This window comes from Halichondria panicea, chromosome 4, assembly GCF_963675165.1.
Source record: "Halichondria panicea chromosome 4, odHalPani1.1, whole genome shotgun sequence".
Classification (NCBI taxonomy): domain Eukaryota; kingdom Metazoa; phylum Porifera; class Demospongiae; order Suberitida; family Halichondriidae; genus Halichondria; species Halichondria panicea.
Window position 1 is genome coordinate 1,039,961 of NC_087380.1, and position 26,290 is coordinate 1,066,250.

The following is a 26,290-nucleotide window of genomic DNA, read 5'->3' on the forward strand; positions in this document are numbered from 1 at the left end:
TTAATGTAATAATTAATTCATTGTAATTTAATGGTTGTAAAGTTTGGTGCCGTGCCATATTCATAGACTCAACTGCATGCTGGTTGCTATGGCTACAACTCATACTCTTAATTGGAACATCAAATTCATAATTTAACAAATATCGTAATTAAATTATATCGTTATGTCCATTGCCAGCAATTGCTTTTGGTGTACTAGTCACAAAAATGTCACTTTTAAATCCTTTTGGTATCTTGTACTCAGTCACATGACTACCAGGTGCCACGCCCACTTGTGAACGGCTGGACGGTCTTTGTACCCGTACTGGCGAGGAGACGGTAGTAGTAGTATTGGGAGAAACAAATATTGCAGACCTTTCCGACACGTTCGAAATATTAGATTGGCTTTCCGTTGATAAAGGGGTGTGGTCAACAATCGAGCTGGGTGCAATTTGACCACGGGATGGGGTTGAGGCACTTGGTACGCCACTTCCTCTTATTCTTTGCTGTCTCTTTAAACCTTGACCCACGTCCCCGTACTGTGCATTGGTGACTGCCACTTGTCCAATCTCACGTAACCACGATGAGTAGTCGTTCTCGTTGTATGCCAGCAGATCCAGCACACCCCCTGATGTCATAACCCAGAACACGTATTTGTGCAGAGCCTCTGTAATAGGGGGAGGGGCACTATCACACAACCTCACACATCAATTATAATTATAAGTTCCTTCTAACCTTCTATATAAGATTAATTCATCAATAATTATTACCAAAGCCTTTCATAAGAACTCAGGGACCTAGCGTTAATTAGATCATGTTTGCCATAAATACTGCAATTTGATTGGCTAAAGGAAGTGTTCTATCCAACTTAGAAAATCATGTACTTACTTAGAAAATCATGTAGCAAAGATTAGATAAGAACATTCAAATCTGATTGGCTAAATACTCTGGTTGCTATGATCTAAAATGCTTAGACACTGTTTAGGAAGTTTCCACGTGATTTAGAAGTCCTCAGGGCTAGTAGAACCCTCACTGCATTCGGGATACTACAACTAGCCCTTTGGGCTTCTAGAAACTTCCTAAACAGTGTCTAACTATTATATAGATCATCTTTGAACGGCCATAACTTTAGTTTTGTTGGTCCAATAATGTTAATTTTATGATTTTCTAAAAGCTTATAATTATTAAAAATGGACCAACAGAATTGTTGCATGCCGAGTTAGGGTTGATGAACTCCTAGGCCCTCCTCTCACCTGGCGAGTAACCGGGTGACAGTTTGACTGCATTGCTGGGTCCCTCGTTGACCTCGAGTATTGTAGCCACCTCTACATTCTTGTCCCCCCTCTCCTCACTCCAGGACACTGTGCCTTGGTCAGGTGACAGTCGGAAGAAGTAATGCCTGAGTGGATCTGAGGGAGAGAGTTAGTATATAAGAGATGACGGGGTCTTGGACAAAAACGCAAGCCTATATAATATATTTATAGCCTTTGGTTTTGATACTTCTTCGGGTCTTACGTATAATTATGAATCTAAAGCACAATCAAAATATAAATTGATCCATACACTTATAGATACTGTATTTAATATTAATTTTTTGTTGTGTGTGGGTTACCTGTTTTATCATTGACGAATCTGCCGAGGTAGCCACCTCTCACCACGTCCACACCCCCACCACTCACACTTGTCACACTCCTCACAGAGGCAGCTGTCCCCGGCCGTTCTGCAAAATGAAAACACATTCCAGAAAGATCGTAATAATTATTACAATAATACAATGTTTCTACTCACCAATTATTGTTGATTGGTTAGAAACCAGTGATGTCATACTTTTGTTCAGAGCACCCCCAGTATGTGACGCTAGACTAGCCACACCCCCTGACAATTGCCCGAAGCTAACGCCTCTGCTCAATAGTGACTCCACACTGGTTGAACGAGATGCTCTAGCGAAATCAGCAATGGCTGTTCCATGGCATGTCAGTAAAGCCACGACGTAATCCATTCCTTTTAGACGAGCATAGTCCAGTGCTGTCCGGCCAGTCGAGTCAGTCTGAGTGGCGTCTGCTCCACGGCCAAGGAGGAGGGCACACACGTCGACACGGCCACAGGCAGCAGCGTAGTGGAGGGGAGTGCGGCCCTGTGTGTGTGTGTGTGTGTGTGTGTGTGTGTGTGTGTGTGTGTGTGTGTGTGTGTGTGTGGTGTGGGGTGTGTGTGGGTGTTGGAGGGGTGGAAATGAGGAACTGGTTTTCAGATTATGCAGAGCATAGGGTTACCAAGTGATGGCATACGTGGTACTAGCAATCAAATGATGTCTTTTAAGACGTAGATTGATCAGATAATTATTGGTAAGCAAAATTCATATCAAATTATCGAACTAAGTACCATTTTGTCAGTGTCATAGATGGCATCTCCCCTCATCTTGAGGATGACCTCACAAGCTGTCATGGCTCCTTGCTCTGAGGCAAATAAGATGACTGTTCTCCCTTTGTGGTCCTTGAAGTAGGTCATGTCTGGTTTAAGTAAGAGCTGGAGACACTGCACTCCCTCGCGGTGAACACCCCTGTGTGTGTGATGTGTGGGTGTGTGGGGTGAGTGTGTGATGTGTGGTGTGGGTGTGTGTGTGTGATGTGTACGGGGTGTGGATGTGGAGTGTGTGTGTGTGGTATGGGTACACACACGCACACCAGAGTTGTATGCAAAAGAAGCCACCATATATACAACAAACAAAATATTCCAGACATTTCACAGTTATGGAGTGAGACTCACCAATGCATGGCGGTGTATCCATCATCATCCTTCTCCTCCCTATCCGCCCCTCTGCCCAGGAGGTATGAGGTGACCCCTGCGTTGTTATTGTAGGCTGCCCACATTAGTGGAGTCATGCCAACATCATCAGTCACGTCAATGCCAAGCTCAGAATCATGCTACATGTGGAAGAAGATACAAAACTTGAAAATTTGTCTGTGATTATTACCACGAAATTTAAACCTATTCGACATTTCTAAGGCTCGTTTTCGCTACAATCTTTGAATGCACAACTTAATTTAAAGTCAGCCAATATTGCTAGTGTACACAGTATAGCCATACAGGCTCTGTACACTATAATAAGTTCGATCAGCTTTTTGCTTTTCAAGTGAGGTAAAAATGGTTGTATAATTGTTGTTGGTTCTTTAACTCACTTTCAAGAGGGTAGCGATGACCTTTGGACTCTTTGGTATGGTCGCCCAATGGAGTGGCAGTCGTCCCTCAAAGTCTCTCACGTCAGTACGAGCCCCGTTGAGTATCATGAGCTCAATGAGTGCCACGCCCCCTACTGACGAGGCCAGGTGCATCGCCGTGGAGCCATCAGAGGACTGTACAAGAGAGGGAGCACTGTAGCTAGTGAATACTGAGCTCCCCATCCCCCTAGGAGGGAGCACTGTAAAATAGCTAGTGAATACTGAGCTCCCCATCCCCCTAGGAGGGAGCACTGTAAAATAGCTAGTGAATACTGAGCTCCCCATCCCCCTAGGAGGGAGCACTGTAAATAGCTAGTGAATACTGAGCTCCCCATCCCCCTAGGAGGGAGCACTGTAAATAGCTAGTGAATACTGAGCTCCCCATCCCCCTAGGAGGGAGCACTGTAAATAGCTAGTAAATACTGAGCTCCCCATCCCCCTAGGAGAGAGTGAGGGAGCTGTATCGTACTACTAGAATGTTTTGCGAGCATCAGACATTGTGAACTTTGCACTGGATCAATTCGCAACAATAAAATCCGCAAAACCTAAATTATTACACACGATCCTTGCCAGAACGCCTAGTTAGATAGCAAAGGGTCAAATTTTCTGCTCATTTGCAAAGGTTTTTCACCAGCAAAATATTCTAGTAATACGGTAGTAATACGGTATATTGTAAGATACCAGTGAACAGCCCCCCCCCCCATAGGAAAGACTGGGGGAGAAAGGGGAGAGATTATGGGATCAGAATGGAGCAATATATATGGCTTACCTGTTTGTTGACGTTAGCCCCCTCCCTGATAAGAGCATCGGCACATGACAAGTGGACACCAGTCAAGTGTATACTGTAGAGTGGAGATCACATGACTAGAGCTAAAAACGTCAATTTTTATATAGTTGTTGAAGGATGTTTAACTACCCCCCCTGCGTTTAATCAATGGTTATAGGACTCTTTCAACTGAACAAAGAAGGAGAGGACGTACGTACCAGTACATGAGTGGTGTCTGCCCGTTGTGGTCAGGCAGATCCACATCGTGGCCCAGGTTGATGAGGGATTGGAGACGCCGCAAGTTGCCAGACCTATAGTGAGCAAATAAAATCTAGTTCTAAAAATATCAATTTTATATGGTTGTCGAAGGATGTTTAACTATCCCCCCCCCTGCGTTTAATCAATGGTTAAGGGACTCTTTCAACTGCCATAACTTGAATTCCGTGGATCCAATTTCAACGGTTTTATACTTTCTGAAAGCTTAGAAAGAGACCTTTCAAATGGTGTCTTCAAAGTTCCTATTTGAGAGATAAAAGTATTTGCCAATTTGGCGATACCATGGATAATAGCCCATGGTTCAAGGCTGAAAAATGACAAATTATGGCCCCAACGAAATTTTGGATTTAAACACATCATTTGAAAGGTCTCTTTCTAAGCTTTCAAAAATGTTGACATTGGATAACGGTACTAATAGCCCATGGTACTTTTGGCCTTGATAATCGTACAAGTCTCACCTTGCTGCCAGATGCAGAGGTCCCGGGCCGGATGAGGATAGAGATGCAATGGAGAGAGGCCCTGGGCCGGATGAGGATAGAGACGTAATAAAGGGGGTGGGTGGTGCCTCCGCAGGTATCCTGTTGGTATCAGTCTCTGGGGGGAGGGGATCTTCGGCCAGAGTAGAGGTGTGACTGTCAGTGCGTGTCAGGCCGCTGCTCAGTGTGGAGGGTGGGAGTGAGTCGGTGGGTGGATCACTTAGGAGGAGATCTGGTGGACACAAGGAATGTACAACCAGTTAATACATAGGCCTTAAACCAATCAGTTAATATAAATTAGTTAATATAGGTCTTAAAATGTTATGGTCTGTATTACGTACTAAAGGGATATGCACTCCGGATCTGTATTATTGGTATGATATAATCACAGCAGTGTACTAGGTGTACTGTGCCATAGCTACTGTACCCACCACTGAGTCCCTTTGGTTGACTGACTCCGTACAGAGGACAGGATGGTACTAGACCCATGCTACCAGGTGGGCGGTGGATGGTATAGGGGGGAGGGGCTCGTTCACGCTTGCTTGAGAACACAAACCCTGTGTGAGTAGATACATAGCGTATATTAAGTGTTTATTGATCACTATGAGAACCTGTGAGGTAAGGGCTGAGTGGTGACTTGAGCATAGGTAGCTGTTGCACCATCTCATTTCCATCAACTGGGAAGAAGAAAAAAAATAATATGAAACTGCATGTGAACAAGAGATTGATAAACAAGAATAAGGCCAGTGCTTGGGGCCAGAGAATTCAACTGTGGGGTAGAAAGACTACACACACGGGAGAAGTGAACACACTACAATCACCTTACACACAAGATAACAAACAGTACGAAATATTCTTACCAATAGAGGTTGTCTCTATCAATGGAGGTAGCTTGAGGTCCCTCAACACACCCCCACCACCAGGACCACCAGGACCACCACCACCAGGACCACCACCACCACCAGGACCACCAGGACCACCCTCTCTCATGGCAGACGGCAGTGACTGTGGCAGCTGTACAGTGTTGTCTCTTGTCGGGCGAGTTTGACCCTTCAACGGTTCTTGAGTAGATGCTGCAAGTGTGTTCGTATCGTCCACAGCTTTTCGTGCAGGAGGGAGAGATAAAGTGTCCTCAACTGTAGGTGAGGTCTTAACTCTGGACTTAGACTTCGGCCTATCATTTTCGACTGTCGTGGTTTTGGCCGAGGCTGCTGAGAACAAATCAACTGTTTCAATGTCTTCTGGTTCAACTACTGTAATCAAATCATCCATAGATGCTGTTGTCATTGGTAACTGTTGATAAGTAACAGCTGTCTCTTGAACGGACTTGGGTAAAACCCTTTGCAGAAAAGTTTCTCCAACTTCAATCGGTTCAACTGTTTTCGGTGTGCCCATTTTATTTATGGGTAGTCGAAACGTTGAAGGTGATGGGGAGTGTAGTACTTCCTCTGATTCTTGACTGATAGTCGCTAGGCTCTCTTCGACTGTTCTGATCTTGGACTGAGTGTGGGTGAAGTACGAACTTCGTTGTTCCTTAGGTGCTGGACTTACGGGGAGAATTAGACCACCCCCTTCAATTAGGAGGGTGTCGGCTTGGATTTGGGGGAGGTCAGAGTTCATTGTAGCGTCCATGTGGCTGTCTACTTCAGTCTCGCTAGATATCATACTTGAATTGGCAACGTTCTCTGCAATTGGTTTATCGGTCCAGCCATTTTGTGTGGGTGTTCTCAATTCTGCCGATTTGCTGTAAAACACTCGAGTAGCGGTTGTGGGAGTACTAGTGACCTCATCAGTGTCGTGGTTACTAGGCCCAGTCACTGGCACCACTGGCACCACTCTACTCTTGGATGCTGTCACGTAGGTCCGTCTCTTCTGTGTTGATGACTCCACCATTTTATTGCCTCTTCCTCCAGATCCTGCTGAGATTGATTTCCTAGACACATCTTTGCTGAGTTCTTGCTCTTCTGTAGTTTGTGTGCCATAGAAGTGGGATGGAACTTCAGTAAGAGTAAAGGGAGTGCCTTTATCAACTGGAAGGCCGGGCAGATTGCCCGGGGCGATTTTCCTGGACCTCACAGCAGCAAAGGGGGGTGGGGCTGCTTGATCTTGTTGTTTTATCACCTCTCCTGCAGGTGAAAACACCTCTTCTTCCAGCGTTGACTGCCCGCTCCTGCTCGTAAAGATGTCCATATTCACTGTGTAGTCTTGTGCTTCAGTGTCTGCTAGCTTGCCCTTTTGGTCCGGGGCAATGCTCACCCTGCGTTTCATCCATGATCTGTGTGTGTGCAGAGCCTGCCTTGCCTGCTCCAGCGTCTCCACAACGCTCAGTCGTCGAGTACCCATCAGATCATTCATTGTAGAGATAGCTCTATTATAGAATAGCTATCTAACTCCTACGTCCTCTGACTAGACGACGTAGATCTATATTAAAAAAGAGGCGAGACTACTGTCCATGTATATTTTTTGAGAAAACAATTTTTAGGAGAGAAAGGGACGATTCATACCAAATTTGTAGAAGACTATATATATAGGCCTTTAATATTAGCAATAATTAGCACAACAAATATTAATAATGACACAATCACTCAGTTATCATTGTCTTCTTCTTGGCTGCCTCCCCACCACTTATACACAGCATTAGAAGCTGAAGTCCAGGCCCGGCTAACGGCCTCCGTTACACGCTCTGTTGTCACGGCAATGACCTCCTGAGTCTGCTGAACCACTTCTTCTCGCGACCCAACATTAAGTCCGTAATCACTCGCTTGAGCTAAAAATCTTCTCTTTAAATCGCTAATAGACAATTCTCCAGTGCACATGTGCATAGGAAGTGTTTGTGATAAAATGTCTTTTGTCATCACATCTTTCACTTCAGCCTTAGGTTCTTCAGTGGTAATGGTGCGGTCCTTTCCAATTTTTTGCAGCCATGATTTATAGACTGGGCTCTCACACCACACACGCATGAAGTCAGAGTTGAATTCATCCTTGGCTGCATCATCACCTTCAAGTGATGTCTTTAGTAGAGAAATCAGATAGTGTTTAAATTGGACCCGTATCCAATCGTTACTGCCCAGCCAATCAGATTGGTTCGCTTCTCGTTCACAAATTGTCTCAGATAAAATACTACAAAATCGCAAATCAGCAGTTGACAAGTGCAAGCACGGTTTAAGTGAATGGTCGTGGACAGCAACAATCCCTGTGGACACATCAGCGAAAACATCGCATATTTTGGACTGTTGTTTTTCGAAGAGAGGATTAACCACACCAGCCAGGACACACGATGATGGCCTCTTCAGCTCCTCCATTTGCTGCAGGCAAAGGTACGGTTGAAATGATTGCGAAACAGAGAACATATTTAGCGACAACAGATCATCGACTTCAATTCCAGTATAACTCTCCAGTGACTTTGGGAACAGCGATAAAATGCTGAGGACGGATTTGCTGGCTTTGATCGAGGTTGGGGCAAATAAAACAACTCTTTTTCCCACCAGTAGAGCCTTGAACATTTGTAGTAGTCTGTGCTGAAACTGTGTGATCACATCCCCGAGCGTTATATCCAAATAAAGGGAAGACACGATTTGCGACGAACTGCTCAGAGATGAGTTGATATCGTTGTATGTTTCACGAAGAATTTGCATATTTGAAAAGTCCTTTGCGTTGAAGAAAGCATGTGTTACGAGACTCAGTTTCGCTTCAATGAACTCAAACACTGGATAACGGGAGATCACACAGATGCTTTTCTGCACGGTTGAACGGGTAATTTCGTCGTCCATTTTCTTTAGTTTATTGGCTTCGATTTGTCGACAGCAAGCCACTCCAAAAACAGATTGTCCAGGATGGTCGAGATCTGGCAGTGTGAAGAAGACGGATTCTTCCTCAAAGTTATGGCAGCCATCTGGAAGAGCCAAGTGGGGCAAGTTCCTCCATGGAGACTGAGTTATTGACGTTGTTAGGCTTTCTTGCACTTGGCTTGTGAGGAGTAGGGACGGGTGAGAAAACTCGATGGTGGAGCCTTTCTGATGGTGAAATCCAATCACTAGAATATGCAACACAGGAGTAGCTAAGTCGCTCACATTCTCCAGTACTGCATTACTGGTAGCCATCTTTTTAGAGGGAGGCGTGGTTGACCAGCCTTACGCAAATTAATGTTTTTGTTAATTAATTAATTAAAATGGCGGCTGCACCTGGAGATCATCAAAATCCTTCTAGCTGCTCAAACCACTACTATATTGGTGTGGATGTCGGCTCAGGCAGTGCAAGAGCTGGACTGTTCACCAGTGGAGGCCAACTAGTGATGCATTGCAAAGAGGATATCAAATTGTGGAAAAATGACAATCATTGTGAGCAGTCATCAGAGGACATTTGGAGATCTGTTGTAGCTGCAATAAAGGTACGCACAGTACAATGCATGTCTCACTACCGTATAGCGGGTTATTTTCGAGGCAATAAATTTTTAATTTTGACGGATTGCTCGAACTAAACATTTTGCGAATTTTTTTCGAGGTTCGAGGTCAATCCTTTAAAACTCAATCAAAAAATAACCAGCTATACAGTTATTAATTTGGAACAGTGTAGTGATGGATTAAATCGCAAAAATGTATTGTATAATTTTCATTTGTTTGGTTAATGATCATTACCATATCCAGGGTGTATGCAGTGAGGTAAGCCACACTGACTGCATTGGCGGTATTGGCTTTGATGCTACCTGCTCTCTGGTTGCCGTGGACACTATGGGAAATCCAGTTACCGTTAGCCCCACTACAGAGAAAGAAAGAAACGTAATATTCTGGCAAGACCACAGAGCCGTGGAAGAAGCAAATGAAATTAATGCAATGCATCACCCTGTCTTAAGATTCGTGGGGGGTAAAATCTCTCCCGAAATGCAACCCCCCAAACTTCTCTGGCTCAAGAGGCACCTCCGTGAAGAGTGCTGGACAAAAGCGGCTCATTTCCTAGACTTGGCTGACTATCTAACGTACAGAGCCACTGGGAGTACCTCAAGGTGTGTTTGTGTAACCACGGATACTGGGGGTTGTTGGTATGATAAAGAGAGAAAACTGTATATGTATAATTACCATAATTATAACTGGTAATTTCCGGGGGACAATATATTCGTGGTTTTCGTGGTTGGAGTTCAGACCACAAATACCACGAATGAAGCGACCTTGCCTACCTTTACCTGCAGTGCAAGCAGCAACTACAAAAATATTATCCACGAAGTGACTAAATATTGCTCAACCACCAATGTTTTGCTCCCTACCGGCTATAATATATGGCAACTATAATTATATTGAAGGTTGCGTCTTAAGCGTAAGCACTTGTACTGATTCCCAGTTAGAGCTGTTGGACAACTACAACTGTCGTTAAGCTGTCCCACTTCCACTACTATACAATAATAATACGTGTTCCTCCCTTCTCTGAAACTTAAGCTCGAATCTTGTACTTTAAAGAGAATGCCCTCAGTGCATGATGCCTTCAGTGCATGATGCCTTCAGTACATAATGCCTTCAGTACATGATGATGCCTTTAGTACATGATGCCTTCAGTACATGATGCCTTCAGTACATAATGCCTTCAGTACATAATGCCTTCAGTACATGATGATGCCTTCAGTACATGATGCCTTCAGTACATGATGCCTTCAGTACATAATGCCTTCAGTACATGATGCCTTCAGTACATGATGCCCTCAGTACATAATGCCCTCAGTACATAATGCCTTCAGTACATGATGCCCTCAGTACATATGCCTTCAGTACATGATGCCCTCAGTACATAATGCCTTCAGTACATGATGCCTTCAGTACATGATGCCTTCAGTACATGATGCCCTCAGTACATGATGATGCCTTTAGTACATGATGCCTTCAGTACATGATGCCTTCAGTACATAATGCCTTCAGTACATGATGCCCTCAGTACATAATGCCCTCAGTACATAATGCCCTCAGTACATAATGCCTTCAGTACATGATGCCCTCAGTACATAATGCCTTCAGTACATAATGCCTTCAGTGCATGATGCCTTCAGTACATGATGCCCTCAGTACATAATGCCCTCAGTACATAATGCCTTCAGTACATGATGCCCTCAGTGCATAATGCCTTCAGTACATAATGCCTTCAGTGCATGATGCCTTCAGTACATGATGCCCTCAGTACATAATGCCCTCAGTACATAATGCCTTCAGTACATGATGCCCTCAGTACATAATGCCTTCAGTACATAATGCCTTCAGTGCATGATGCCTTCAGTACATGATGCCTTCAGTACATGATGCCTTCAGTACATGATGCCCTCGGTACATAATGCCCTCAGTACATGATGCCTTCAGTACATGATGCCTTCAGTGCATGATGCCCTCAGTACATAATGCCCTCAGTACATGATGCCTTCAGTACATGATGCCTTCAGTACATGATGCCCTCAGTACATAATGCCTTCAGTACATGATGCCCTCAGTACATGATGATGCCTTCAGTACATGATGCCTTCAGTACATGATGCCTTCAGTACATGATGCCCTCAGTACATAATGCCTTCAGTACATGATGCCCTCAGTACATGATGATGCCCTCAGTACATGATGCCTTCAGTACATGATGCCTTCAGTGCATGATGCCCTCAGTACATAATGCCCTCAGTACATGATGCCTTCAGTACATGATGCCCTCAGTACATGATGCCCTCAGTACATAATGCCTTCAGTACATGATGCCTTCAGTACATGATGCCCTCAGTACATGATGCCCTCAGTACATAATGCCTTCAGTACATGATGCCTTCAGTACATGATGCCCTCAGTACATGATGCCCTCAGTACATAATGCCCTCAGTACATAATGCCTTCAGTACATGATGCCCTCAGTACATGATGATGCCTTCAGTACATGATGCCTTCAGTACAGAGCTCTAAGAATGTTGTATGACAATGAAGTGTGTACATATTACTATAATTATTACAATGAAGTGGGTGGATCAAAGTGTTTCTAATCACGTACGTAGGTCACTTTGCTGCCTGGTATGCAAATGGACGTACATTGGACACTCACCCGGTGGTCAGTGATGCATGTCAGACTGTAACCTGATCTATTAGTCGATGATGCTATATGGATTGATGATGCTATATGGATTGATGATGCTGTATGGATTCTTGTATGATATCAGCTGATCAGTGGTCAGAGAGCGTCAGTGACACTGGGCTAGCTGACTGTAATATTATCTGTAGGTAAATTAGTGTCTGAACCCTTACCAAACACTGACCACTGATTAGGTTAGACTCTCTTACCCCATACCAAGCAGCTTCAGAGCTTGATGGAATCTATATAGTATACTGATACATGCAAAGCCTTTTCGTTAGAAGGATATCTCTTGTCTTTGCTACCAATATCTTCTTGTATACCAGGAGCACATGAACTCCTACTTTAATACCTAGTTTATTTGCTAACTATTAACCTATCTCCATTAATTAGCATATTCACCAAAATCAAAATAAGAATATCTAGACCGGTGATTGCAACGTCCTCTTATTGCGTGTCCATTATTGTGTCTACAGAGGCTGATCTTGTCCGAGGGTGGAACGATTCATTCTGGCATTCGATTGGTCTATCGGACTTAGTGGTGGAGGGATACTCTCGTATCGGTACAGAGGTCATGACCCCTGGCTCTCCAGTGGGGTGTGGTCTCACAGTGGGTGTGGCTAAAGAGCTCGGACTTCCTGTTGGCCTACCTGTGGGTACGGGGATAATAGACGCACATGCTGGTGGACTGGGTGAGTGATACGGTACATTTTCTTGAGATTAACTGTTATAATTAGAGCACTGAATTGCAAACCCTCGGGGGGGGGGGGGGGGGGGGGGTTATTTTGGGGGTTTAATGTTATGGCAGCCAAGTGAGCAAACTCAGAATACACAGACACAGACAGACTGACTGACAGACAGACAGACAGACAGACTGACAGACTGACTATAACCCACAAAAAGCGGTGGCCAGGCGTGCCTTGGTTTATTCATATTCATAGCAATTAATTTTGTTCTCTACAGTGAAATGTCAGTCTGTTGCAGAATTTGATTATACATGCGTACATCAACTATTTACAAAAAATTATACAAATTATACTGTACAGTATGAGTGTATGGCTTCATGACAACGCGCAACACGACTGGAGGCATGTACTCACCCGCTACCCACTTACTTGCCAAGCACTGGTTGCCTAGGCAAACACTGGATGTTCTTATTGTCATTAGCACTTGCCCAGGATGGTAATTAGAGTGGAAGTCATGTTCATAAATTAAGTGAAGCCAGTTCTGTGATTTCTTGGAAGGCCATGATTAATTGAGTGTCACGCACGCACACACACACACACACACACACACACACACACACACACACACACACACACACACACACATTGATTGAATTTCCCTTTCCCCATCACACAGGTATGATTGGTGCACGTTGTTCTGCCGATAGCTCAGAGTGCACTTTGACCTCTAGGTGTGCCATTATCGGAGGAACATCATCTTGTCACATGACAGTGAGTCAGTTTGTGTAGTAGATCACCATGCCAACAACGGTGGCCGTAATAAAGAGGTGGCCATGATACTTCAACACACAGAGATTTGGTGACCCATTAACCTGGCTGTATTATAGAGGGTGGCCTGATTATAGGGGATGACATACGATGGCTGCAACATCTGCTGTTGTTGACCAGGAAATATGGTTGTCTGTTTGTCTGTGATAATTGTCTGTTTGTCTGTATTGCATATCATCACGTCACGACTAGCCACCATTGTGGAGCAGTTACCGCTGATCCCTATAATTAGATTAAGATGAAATAACCACAACAAACAAACCTAACAGTCACGGTGGGATGCACGCACAGTCAGTCAGTGATGAGGTCATGACCACTACAAAGCCCAGTAATTAGTTGAGGCCATTACTGGACATGTTGTTTAAAATCCTTAGAGTACACTAGTTTTGGAAGCCCACCCACTCACTCTTCAAATTGCTCTGTTTCCCAAAACATATCTTCTTCCTATGAATACTTCCAGTTGTCTATACTATCTCTGTGGCAACACCTGTGTTCTATATATACATACACCTGTGTATAATCTAGCTCATATTATTGACGATTAACATACCATATATGGTCATATCTTGCCTATCAACAAATTAGACTCACGAAAGAATTCAATACATAAATATTATAGTTGCCATTGCTAAATCCCAGCCCACGTCCCCTAGAGTTGTATCGTGTTACCGATAGCTTAGTGACCAATCATAGCGCCTGCATGCTCAAATTACTTGCCTTGTTTAAATGTATATCATCTGTTAATGTCGTAATTTGTTATAATGTATTAGCCAGCTGGATCGTCCACCCACTGTTCCTTAATAAGTATAAGATTATGAAAACCTCAGTTAGCTTAGCTTGTCTGGCACTGTTGTGATTACGTGGTGAGTTGATATTACTTTACGTGTACTGGAAGCTATGTTTCATGGAAGCTATGGCTAAGCATGTAACAACTATGTGTATAATTTATCGTTATCACTATGTATGGAAATAAGGCATTTTTGAAAATGAGATTTGGGGAAATGACAATTAATTTTACGGAAAGTATAATGTGTGTAGTTTCGTGACCTTTACTGTAATTAAGTGAGTGGGTGGCCAGATGGTTGGAGGTTGGGTTTGTATATAATTATCGATCACTCATCACATCGTACAGTGCACTAGTACAGTGTGTGCTAGGCTAGATGCACTCAAGGAAGGAATGGATGCACTAGCTCTACTGGTTGGTTGCTATTTGCTTTGTCCCTTGACACCCTCACCCTCCACACACACACACACACACCTCCCCCTCCACACACACACACACTCCACACGCACCTCCCACTCCACACACACACCTCCTCCACCCCTCACACACACACAGACTTCGTGTGACCCTATCTTTGTGTCTGGTGTGTGGGGTCCCTATTACTCTGCCATGTGTCCCGGCTACTATCTCAACGAGGGGGGTCAAAGTTCATCCGGCCAACTGGTACGTAAGTGCATGTACTCTACCGCTCATGATCCATTAATTGCGGCCATAATATAATTATACATATGTGGGGCGGTCGATTGTAAATGCTATTCTCAGAAATGATTTTACCTAGAAAGTATAACCTTCCTAAGTTGCTGTTATTACTTTGTTTGTCTTTTAAGATTCACTGTCTTTCAAAACTGATGGCTTCCCATTTACCTAGCAGCAGGTAGTGGAATAGTTGGTTTCTTGGAACCGGTTGTGTGTGTGTGTGTGTGTGTACCCTAGTATACTACTGGAAGGTTTGCTATTCAGCATTAGACTACCTTTTCCTCTCAAAGCGGTAGCGATTGTATCAACTGGTTTTTCTTGTTTTGAGTAGAGTCAACCATTGCTCCTATTAGTGTGAAGGTAGCTAGCTCTAGTTTCTTGGAACCAGAACTAAGTTCCTGTGTGCATACCTCAACCAGGCCAACCTGTATCATAGCAACTAATTAGTTTAATTTCTTTTTGTTTTCGTACCACCCTCCAGCATCCTAGTAGAGTTACTATATTAGTGTATGGTGCTCGTGTGGTTTCAGAACTATTGCTTCTGTGTGCTATATTATCCTGCAGCCTAATAACTATAGTGTTCTTTTTTTATGATTTTCTAACCACTTCAAGTGTTGTGTAATGAAGGTTGTTAGGGTGTTGGGTGTCCGTGAAGAGTGTTTTATGTGTCTCTGTTGGGAGTATCTATTTCTTAGTGATATTAGTGTGAAAGCCAACTAATGAGATGATTAGTGTGGAAGCCAACTAATGAGATGATTAGTGTGGAAGCCAACTAATGAGATGTGCCAGTATTTGGAACTGAGATAGAGTTACTCATGTATTGCATGTACTGTACATGCTCAAATCTACAACACTCATTAGCCAAGATAAGTGTTCCTGTCTGTGTGCCAAGGGTGGGCTAGAGGTTAACATGATGCAATTAAGTTTAATAGCTAAATCTTCCATGTACATGTACACACGTCCGCTGAGATCAACCCACAATGTAAACTCTTCTGCCGGAATGACCTCACACCAAATGAATGTACGTCCGACCACTGAGAGAACCCTTCCATCTGTTCCCACACGATTTTTCTTTTATCTGTGGGAAGAAGTAGACTTTCTGTCCGCCCTTTATTCAAATGAATTCCACTGAATGTCCTGATGGCTTCTCATCCTCGGTTTATTAGTTATCTTCCAGGAAATCAACCATTCATCAAGTGTCTTCTCATTCCTCCGCCACTATTGAAGCATTATTATATTCTTCCCTTCATATTCATTTTATTTGTCAAGATGTGGTTAGACCCGCCAGTAAGGTTGCCTCCATTGATTGACTGGCTGCCTAGTATTATAATGATACTGGCTTCTCTGTTTTCACTGGGGATATGGTAATTACCAGTTCTAGGAACTGGGCTATTATATCTCTGTGTAGGTGTGCCAAGTAACGGTGATGCAAATTAATAATATTGGAAGTAACGGTGATGCAAATTAATAATATTGGTGAGGCCGCTAACCGCTGTCTGTAATGTCCCTTTTCTCAAAGTGCTGTTGTGGTTACGACGTATACGCTGTAGCTGGGCACCCCACTAAGTCACCCCTGCATGGAGGGTAATATCCTTACTTAGTCCCTTTATCTCTAGGTCTGTGTGAAGTCACTAGCGTAACCTGTATAACCTGTTTGACTGGTCTGCAATATCCTAGTCAGATGTGAAGAAATCATGATTGTGTAGCACACATAATAAGTTTGTAGTCTGTCAATAAAACTTGTAACATAAATTGCAACGTGACTTTATATAGTCAGGGTGTCATACAGGGGGAAAGGGATATCCCCTCTACATGTACTTCAAAATCATGTATGACACCCTGACTATATTAGTCATTAATTGCGTGAAGTATGGCATGTTGCACTCCTGTGGGCAATAAGCTGGTATGTGTAGTACATACATGTTATCGAAATGATTGACTGCACTAATACTTGGAATGTCCTCAAACTTGGGATATGCCAGAACACAGTTTCTAGTTCAGTGTGCGGGGGGACTCATTGTTCTGTGTTAATGGTTTATTTGCTAAATAATTTCCTGTTCTTGTCATTAAATTAAGAGTAATTGTAAGAATTCATTTCAATTAGGGGAAATGATCCCCCCCGCCCCCGCATTCATCACACAAATTATAATTTTTAATTTTTAATTTCACAGATTGATTTTATCATTGACGGCTACCATCCTGAAGTGCTGAGTCAGCTAAACGAGAGAGCATGCATCAGGTGATCTAGCACATGATCTCAACGAGAGAGCATGCATCAGGTGATCTAGCACATGATCACAATAGGTCCGGAATGATAAGACAATTGGAACCGTGTACATGTGCTGTACATGTACACGGTTCCTTTGATAGCTGCTCACATTCTATTGACCGTGAGGTTCGATGCTCCAAATTTAAGCATTTGTCATTTGCCACACCTTGTTTCAGCTGTAGCTGGAATCTAAACGCCATAGTGTGACATTCTTGCTCCACACACACACACACACAAACTCAACACACACACACACACACACACTCCACACACACACACTCCACACACACACACACACACAAACTCAACACACACACACACACACACACACTCCACACACACACACTCCACACCCACACACTCCACACACACAGTGGTCGCACTAAATACCAAGAACTGGAAGAGGAGGTTTTAAAGATTTCTGGTGACCAAAACTCATGCTTCCTAACAAGAGACCTCCATGTCTACCCAGACTACCATGGCAACAGATCACCCCTAGCCGACCCTGAGCTACGCGGCATGGTGAGTGGGCGTGAGTGGGCGTGTGTGTGGAGAGGGGGAATCTACGCTAATGAGCTAGGTTTATACAGAATCCCCTGTGCTTGGGTTTATGCAGAATCCCCTGTGCTTGGGAAACTAACGATGGAAGAATAGCAAGTGCACTTTGTGTTTGTCTACCAGCTGCTGGTTCTATTTATTTTCATTGCTTCTCACAGGAGCCCACCCCCTCCTCTCCTTGCATGTCTTTGTGGGTGGTCTTTGTTGTTGTGAGGTAGCTAGTGGTTTTGGCTGGTCTGCCTAATTCCCCCCGTATAATAATTATAGCTAGTCATTTTGTAAATATGTGGTGAAATAGTTGGTTTTCCCCGTGTCTGTGGCCCTAGCTGACCTTAAGCTACGCGGCATGATGAGTGTGTGTGTGTGTGTTGGGGGGGGGGGGGGGGGAGACTACGCTAATGAGCTGGTAATGTTATAAAGCCCCTGGGTATATGCAGAATCCCCTGTTTGGAAAATTAAGCACTTTGTTGTGGTACCCACCCAGGTGTGTGGATGTGTGGTGTACGCGTGTGTGTGTGTGTGTGGGGGGGGGGGAGAAGACTAATGACCTGATAATATTAAATTAAAAAGCCGGATATATGCAGAATCCCCTGTGCTTGGGAAATTAATCACTTTGTTGTGGTACCACCCAGGTGCTAGTTCATTGCTTCTCATAGTATCTCACCTCCTCTCCTCTCTTGGTATGTCTTTGTTGTGTCATGAGGTAGCTAGTGGTTTGGCTGCTCTGCTTTATAACCGGTACATAATAGCTTAATTAGTGAGACATGTGATGGTGTGGTGGAATAGTTGGTTTCGCCCATGGCTCTTTGCGTGGGCGTAGCTTTTGTCACGGACATCACATCACGTCTCTCCTCACATGTCGTTGTTGTGTTATGATCGAGGTAGCTCGTTCATAGAAATAAACTTAATTATAAATCATAGCTAGCTTAATTAGAGTAAATATTTAGATCAACTCCTGAACGCTCACGTAGGGTTGGGCACCACTGCAATGTCAGGTTTTGTTCCTGCTTTGCATCTTGATTGCAGAGTTCAAGTGTGAAGGCGTGGCTCATTAATGAACGAGTCAGTAACTAGAAATTCTCTTTAGTCAAATCAAAATGCAACAATAGCAGACAAGCCAGCTTGATCCAGGAACACGCCAGGTCAGTTAGAGCTAGTGGCATGCACAAGTGACTCCTGTAGAGCATTCTAACTGAGCTTTGCGGTTTCCCCCACTTGGGATGAATCATAATCATGCTTAGCCACACTCTAAGTACCGTTGGAACACAACCCTATGTGAGCGTCCAGGGCTCTGTCATGCACTAGCTCCAACCCTCCTTCACATATTGGTGTAGTGGTGTTGTGAGGTAGCTAATTCCAAGCGGTATTATGATTGCTACAGCTAGCTTAATATAGTAAATGTGTTGGAATAGTTGGTTTCCCCCGTGGCTCTTGCATGGCTAGCTTTTGTTTGTCATGCATCACACCACTGTCTCCCTTCCTTTACATGGATTCATCTTTGTAGTTGTGCTATGCAGTAGCTAGTGGTTTACCTAGTTCCTAGAAATATATTATTTAGTAGCACATGTTTGGTTTTCCCCTGGCCCCATGGATAGTTTATGTCCCCTGTCAACAGAGCTAGGTGTCACGGCACGCCTGACCAACTCTGGTACAACTGTTTCCAAGCTGGAGTTTGTAGAATCTTTGCAACATGAATAAAAAGCATAATTATGGGATATGAACACTCAGTAGTACAACAGACCACAGTGTGCACACAATATCCATATAAGGAATGGTAAAGCTTTTACTGGTGTTGTTGCAAAGATTCTTCAAAGTCCAGTGTCAATGGCTGTGTCACAGGTCAGCGCCTCTTACCCCACACAGAGCTAGAAATGGCTACTATATAATGGAGGGAGTGGAAGTGACGAATGCTATTAATACCTAAAATCGTAGCTAGGGCACATGTAGCTAGGGCACACGTAGCTAGGGCATACACATGTGCACACACACACATCTGCTTGTTGCCAGGCTGTTTTCTGTTTGTGCAAATGTTTTGAATCACAACAATCCATAATTAGGATGGAATTTTTCACATGACATGTTGTGAATATCATTGTTTTTTGCACATGACAACTTTAGTACCAATAAGTGACTGATAATTATATTCATAGGTCTTTAATGAATGTAGATTGTTCTAGAATAAACCACTAAAAGCCGTGAATATCATTTTGTGGTTGATTTCAATGAGGTAATATCTACTGAATACCAGCTTGCTGTTCTATAATTATTTGCTCCCAATTTTTCCTTTTATAGCTGCTACTAAATTTAATCTGCAAGTTGAATATTCATTCAATATGTTGTTGTGCCAACATTTTATTAGAGGTCCTTAGCTTCTGTTGTTATGTGGGCAATTGATAATTGAATGATAGAGTTTATTATTATATTTATTATTTTCATGTTAAAGCTAGGGGGGCGTGTGTGTGTGTGTGTGGTAGGTGGGTGGCTTGTGTGTGGGGGGGGGCTTGTCTCCATCACATGATCTCTCACATGCTACTGTGTGTGTGCAGAGGAGGTCCGACATGCGTGCACGAATCACTACAAGTTCAGTGCATTGATGTCAGTGATAATGTCCAGGCCAAATGCACTAGCACTTGTAGTGATCCCATGTACACATGTCCTCCTCCTCTAGCTCTGGTGTGTGTGCATGCACTGATTGTAGTGATCCCATGTACACATGTCCTCCTCCTCTAGCTCTGGTGTGTGTGCATGCACTGATTGCAGTGATTGTTGTAATAACAATGGTTGCTTTGATGGTGTGAACCAGTATCTACGGTGGTCCAGTGGTTGGAACTAACTGCATTGTTCCACCACTTGTGGGGCTTGCACTAGTCTTATCCACCACAGCTGATTAGTTCATGACAACCCAGGTATGGAGGAGATCTCCTCTTACTAATTTACAGTGTATATTTTTCGTTCCACCGAATACTAATCCCCCTCCCCCACACACACACCACACACACACGCCCACACACACACAGGTCACAGGGCTGACTCTAGTGCACTCCATATCAGACCTGGCCAGACTCTATCTCGCTACCATCCAATCTCTAGCTGTAAGTCAATTCCTCACTAAGCCGATTTTTGCTGCTGCATTTAATTTATACTGTTTGAAAGCTAGTATCTACGTTGCCTTTACAATGTCAATTCGGTTGAAAATCGATTTGCTTTTAAATTAGCTATTTTGATCGTTTTTTACCACTACCTGAGATTTCCCCCCAATGTTGTGGCTGGCATGTACTTCATCACCAATTAATGTTGACAGGAAAGCACAAATTATAATTTGTACTTTGTACGTATGATATGTTATATACAAATGAGGTCACTAAACCAGGCTGACCTTTTAATTAATTTGTATCAATGATCATCCAGGGAGGCAGTATGTGTGCTCTCACTTGATGGGCTGTATTTATTAGTTGTTTTGCTCTCTAAATTCTCCTAAAAAGGTCCTGGAAGCTAAGGATGGTTGTTGCTATAGCTAGGTGTGCTGGCTCCATGGTGTTTGTGTGTGTGTGCACATACCTCAACGCCTACTACTCTGCCTAGCACCATTCATATCAAGTATCTATCTTCAATTACCAGCACTGCCTCCACTAGACACTGCACGGGCTATACTATAACACCTGTATACTGTACACACAGCTATACATACTCTGGCTGTGTAGCTCTGGATATATGTATACATGTACTTTTATGGCAGCATTTCTAGAGTACTTATCAGCTAGATTCTGCAAGTTTGTAATTTGAAATAGGTACAAAAATTAATTTTACAGTACAGTAGAACCTCGCTAATCCGAATAGAGCCGGACCAGATCCCATTTTTCAGTTTGCTATTTTGTCCGGATTTGCAAGGTTTCAGACTAAAGGGGATTAGCGAGGGTCTACTGCACCAGTACTCAGTGTGTGTGTGTGTGTGTGTGTGTGTGTGTGTGTGTGTGTGTGTGTGTGTGTGGGTGGGTGTGTGGGTGTGGGTGTGGGTGTGTGTGTGTGTGTTGTTGTGAGAATTCTCTATTGTTTTAGTGGACCTTATAATATTTGAACTGGCACTTTCATTTAGGACTCATTCCAACCTTTGGCTTCTTTTTCATATACCGCACTTGGGCTCTGTATCATAGCAGCTGTGTGGGTTTAACTACCGTAAATTTAACTCTGCATTCCTCATAAACTTCCTTGCCTCGAGGGCGCACTGATCATAATTTTTATACTAGATCTACACAGCCAAAAATAAGCTAGACACGTGTTAACAAGGGCAGGACAGATGGGTGGACAGGACAGATGGGTGGGGCTCGCTAAACACCAGGAAGGGTGGGGCTCACTGCTTGGACATTGACAAGTTACCAGCGTAGAGCTAGAAGCTTAGCACTGGCTACAAGCTTGCCGTTCGTTTTCAATAGTTTTTGAGACTCTTAGCTAGGGTGAGGTAGCTTAGGTAGCAAGCATTTTTTTCCATTCCAGTGGGTAAGCCCTGAGGCCAAGACATTATGTTGTCATAAATTCGAATGTAGTTGACAATAAGTAATGTATGTAACATTATTATGGTTGACTAGTCATGTCAAAAAAATTAAAAATTAAAAAAGGAATATTTGATAGATTCCTCATCGCCAGTAGTTACAGCGTGTTTGCACTTATTTACTTACCAGATATACAACTCATACCTCCAACATACACCGTGTCTCTTGTTGTGGTGACCATTATCTAACGCTAGTGTATATAGTTCACATGGTATTAGCAACAATGATAATGGCTTATTTCTCACTACAAAGGAATATGAAATTCCTCATCGATTAAGCGCATATCCTGTTAGAGGGAAGTCCCCCTCCTCTGTCCTGTACCCAAGGGTCATTAACCTCAGTCCTTTAATTACCATAGTAATTTCATTGCGTGTTTACTTCCATTTCTCTTTCACTTCATTTGCCTTCCTTTCTCATGATGATATTTCCACAGTGTCTAGGGGGCTGTAAATATCTCCATAGTAACGTGATTATCTAATAATGTGTAATATAGGGAAATTACCCAGTGGTCTCAATAGAGAGGGAGGTGGTCTCTTTAGGGAGGTCAATAGTGATAGCATTGTAGGGACAGTACTGAGTGGTCTCAATAGAGAGGTGGTCTCTTTAGGGAGGTCAATAGTGATAGCAGTTTCATAAAGCTAGAGCTAATTATATAAGCATTATCAATTTTATCTCAGCTGTAACAGGATGTATGCAAATAAAACCATGTATGGTATGAATATGCCTCATGCTCAGCGGATGCTAGTTACATCTCTCTTGAGAATTAGAGGCTCTAATAGAACTACAATAGCTACTCGGAAGCTGTAGTGTACACTTTTCTTGATTATCCAATAATTTCATTTCCACTGTCCGTTGTATATTAGTTTCATTATTGCTGTATTATTCTAGTAGTTCTAAATTTAGAAGTTTTAGCCGCCACCAGTGTGTCTTGTGCCATAATCCCCCTAGATTGATCTATGTGGCTGATAAGTTCGATCAAGCCATACATGGTCATGTGGCTTTTGCCGCGTACATTCTCTGTGTGTCTACTATAGCTGTTACTTGTCAGTGAAAGTTCACTATATATATCGAGACTTAGCATAATGGAAGCTCACGTGTGTACAGCTGATTTCACGGTTGTCTATAGCGACGTGTTTTTGATGTGTTTATGGTTTCGTTACCCTCCACGCGCCCACTCATACACCTACCCACACCCGGCTATGTACACTCTTGATATCATTGCACCTCCCACACACTCTGGTATTGGCAGTCAAATGGTGTGTGTTTAGGGTATCTGATTTCAGTTGCTCTTGTGGAGACATCTCTTATAATTATAGTGTTGTTGCTGTTTTAATTAATGTTGTATAGAAATTGTTATTCTAAACATGAGTTACACACACACACACCTCAAACACCTCACACCCCACACACACACACCACACCCACACACACACAGTACAGTACTCGGCACATCCTTGAAGCCATGCAGAGTGAAGGACACCATTTTAAAGAGCTGCTCCTCTGTGGAGGTCTGAGCAAGAACAATCTATATCTCCAGGTCCAGGCAGATGTTGCTGGTATGTAATGAATTATTTCCTAGCAACAATGTTATGTTTGAAGTGGTTTGAGTAAACACCAGTACCTATGAATTCACCACAAATTTAACAAACAAATGAATCATTCTTCACAGTCCACTTCCAATAATGTATTAATCACATGCAATATTTGTATTTGGGTGTGTGAAAGTAATGAATAAATGGTAATTAACAATTAATGTCTGGTATGTAACCCTGGTTACTGGATGTGACTGGTTGCTGAGTGTGATGTCAAGTGGAACTTTGGTTACTTAGATCCCTGTATTTAGCAGGGAACTATGAGCTATAGTACCGTACTATTAGGATTAACTATATAATAACATATTGTGTTCCTCATCCCTCGAGCTTTGGGACACTATAACACATAGATACCTCTTGCCCATGTTCTAACTATAACATAATAATTATAATTATATCTGCATACATTCCTAATTGGGGTCACATGAGGTTATCTGGTGTTGTCCCCTTTGGTTACCACTGACAACTCTGACCCTTGTCTGATTGCTTATCAATGCCATTGTTAGGAGTGAATCACTGACTGTTGTGATACTTTTGACCCAAGTCAGGATGCTAGATCTCCACGTTCCTCCCCAATATTCATAATCTACTCAATTTGGTTTTTGTTGGTTATACTTTTACCATACAAAACGGTCCATTCTTTAATATAATAATTTTCCCAGTTTAATATCAAATGGTTTCTTTATAGAGGAAAGTACAGTTGTGGGTGTTCTCAGTGGTCACATTCCTAGCTGTCAATATTTGCACCACCGCTCATTATCCTATTATCTGGCCAACGGTCAAACGCCCACGCAGTCATCAACAACTATCAAGTGGTGTCAATTTTCATGTAGACGGCCTATTTTGGTGACGGTCATTTAATAGCGTGTTTTGTCTACCGTGGTTCAATGCACATTATAATGGTCGATTAGTTACTTTCAAAGTTGCACTTTTTTGGATAGCTTTTCATACAAGGTGTTACAAGCATGCTTGCTTTCTCTCCACTATCTATGGCTTAAATAGAGACTTGTGGCTCACCCACCATATTTGAGATAACCTGCTTTCAAGGTGTCTCTGTTTCTAGCACCCCCCCCCCCACACACACACGCACGCACGCACACACACACACACACACACACAGGCCTCCCTGTGCTACTGACAGACTGCAGTGAAGCTGTTCTCCTAGGCAGTGCAGTACTGGCGGCTGTAGCTAGCGGAGTACAGGTCAGCCACACTGGAAGCCAACTAAGAGCCACTGCATAAGAGGTTCTATTGTCATTGGCCTAATTAAGACCTTGTGGTTTGCATGTGCTTAATAATTATAATGGAGTAATGTGCGGAATAACTACAGTAGAGTAATTATAGTAGCAGAGTAACTCTTTTCAAGGTCGAAGGTTTTTTTGAGTCAAATGACCATCTATAGGTTTCACCTTTGGTGGTCCCATGAGAGCTTGTTTGTTTGAAAGGACATTCTTATGGTTAAGTGTGGGTTGAAGGAATTGAGCATATTTGGGGATGGAATATTTGTAAAGCCTTCCAAAGGATGCACTGTACTCCCCCACATGCAAACACAAGTAGGAACACTACTGCATGCAGTGTTCAGGAACACGTCAATGAGTAGTACATTTAAAGTACCGATGTTTGTAACTTATGTAATCCAGCAAATTATTTTGTATTAGTTTACATGTAAATTACAAAATTTTAAATGCTTAGAGTTGGCTCTGTAACTGAAGTTGTGATCAATTTAAAACCTTAGAAGGAGCCCGTTCAGATGGTATGCTCAAATCCCAAATTCGAAACAGACAGGAAAACACTATGACACCATGGGCTATAGCCTCTCTAAGCTTTTAGAAAATAAACGTTATATTGGACCAACGGCATTATAACGTTATGGCCATTAGATACTCTATTTAAGTCCCCTTCGTTTTAAGTTGGCTCTGTAACCCGACTTCTGCTTGTATGTCACTGCATGGCATATACCTACAAGTGCTACTGTACGTGCATGTACATTCAATATTCAAATTACCCAACTCATAATTCTACTAGTATTTGACTTGTTTCTCTTCATTTGTAGTTGCAAGAGGCCATGGCAACCATGAGCAAAGTTTCTCTGGATACTTCCGTGCAACCAAACAAACAACCAGAAATTGTCAAGTAAGCAGTAAACTCTATTGTACTTTAGCTCTCTTTTAGGTGCACGAACTTTGACTGCACACGTGACATCCTAAATAATGATTACAACTGTGCAGAATTAGTCCCCCAACCTTGATATCCTGTATTTCTAGCCCCCTTATTTTAAGTGGAAATGTTAGGAATGATATCCTCACATTTACTGCCCTTGCCCTTGCAGATACCATGACAACAAGTACACCGTATTCAAGGAAATGTGCAGCGATCAAATCAAGTACAAGAAAATGATGAAGGACACATGATTAGACGAAATTAGTGACTACATTATTTTCGTTGTTTCATGTGTGGCCCGTGGTTGTGTACGTGATGCTTGGGTTCATCTTGTGACTTGTGATATAATTTTTCTATGACAATTTGTGATGCTATTTACATA

The 26,290-nt window shown here is 42.9% G+C and overlaps 3 protein-coding genes across 3 annotated transcripts; 1 reads left to right on the plus strand and 2 right to left on the minus strand.

Moving 5' to 3' along the window:
* Positions 1-93: 93 nt before the first annotated feature.
* On the minus strand, positions 94-7,126 carry LOC135334880 (uncharacterized). The gene is made up of 13 exons (XM_064530239.1): positions 5,572-7,126; positions 5,323-5,388; positions 5,143-5,268; positions 4,694-4,943; positions 4,178-4,270; positions 3,963-4,035; positions 3,155-3,328; positions 2,742-2,899; positions 2,358-2,535; positions 1,767-2,112; positions 1,591-1,698; positions 1,232-1,387; positions 94-645 (listed from the first exon to the last, which is right to left on the minus strand). Exons 1-13 carry the CDS (start codon positions 7,064-7,066, stop codon positions 149-151), a joined length of 3,720 nt encoding a protein of 1,239 aa, XP_064386309.1. The 5' UTR covers positions 7,067-7,126; the 3' UTR covers positions 94-148.
* Positions 7,127-7,243: 117 nt separating this feature from the next.
* Positions 7,244-8,827, minus strand: LOC135334901 (late secretory pathway protein AVL9 homolog). The gene has a single exon (XM_064530272.1). The coding sequence runs from the start codon at positions 8,809-8,811 to the stop codon at positions 7,297-7,299; it is 1,515 nt and encodes a 504-aa protein (XP_064386342.1). The 5' UTR covers positions 8,812-8,827; the 3' UTR covers positions 7,244-7,296.
* A 34-nt stretch (positions 8,828-8,861) lies between these two features.
* Positions 8,862-26,270, plus strand: LOC135334928 (FGGY carbohydrate kinase domain-containing protein-like). Its single transcript, XM_064530291.1, has 13 exons — positions 8,862-9,098; positions 9,355-9,710; positions 11,715-11,767; positions 12,265-12,480; positions 13,151-13,245; positions 14,642-14,749; positions 16,954-17,021; positions 17,426-17,573; positions 20,627-20,701; positions 23,592-23,712; positions 24,869-24,951; positions 25,802-25,881; positions 26,078-26,270. The coding sequence occupies exons 1-13, from the start codon at positions 8,880-8,882 to the stop codon at positions 26,157-26,159; spliced, it is 1,704 nt and encodes a 567-aa protein (XP_064386361.1). The 5' UTR covers positions 8,862-8,879; the 3' UTR covers positions 26,160-26,270.
* Positions 26,271-26,290: the final 20 nt, after the last annotated feature.

Excerpts from the sequence above, each read along its gene's own strand:
- LOC135334880 (XM_064530239.1), bottom strand. The coding sequence starts at position 7,066 with ATGAATGATCTGATGGGTACTCGACGACTGAGCGTTGTGGAGACGCTG. Across the intron at positions 4,036-4,177 it reads CAGACACCACTCATGTACTG|TATACACTTGACTGGTGTCC; the intron begins GTACGTACGTCC and ends TCCACTCTACAG. Across the intron at positions 2,536-2,741 it reads GGATACACCGCCATGCATTG|GGGTGTTCACCGCGAGGGAG; the intron begins GTGAGTCTCACT and ends TCACACACACAG.
- LOC135334901 (XM_064530272.1), bottom strand. The coding sequence starts at position 8,811 with ATGGCTACCAGTAATGCAGTACTGGAGAATGTGAGCGACTTAGCTACT.
- LOC135334928 (XM_064530291.1), top strand. The coding sequence starts at position 8,880 with ATGGCGGCTGCACCTGGAGATCATCAAAATCCTTCTAGCTGCTCAAAC. Across the intron at positions 11,768-12,264 it reads CATTGGACACTCACCCGGTG|AGGCTGATCTTGTCCGAGGG; the intron begins GTCAGTGATGCA and ends TTGTGTCTACAG. Across the intron at positions 20,702-23,591 it reads CTACCATCCAATCTCTAGCT|TACAGTACTCGGCACATCCT; the intron begins GTAAGTCAATTC and ends ACACACACACAG.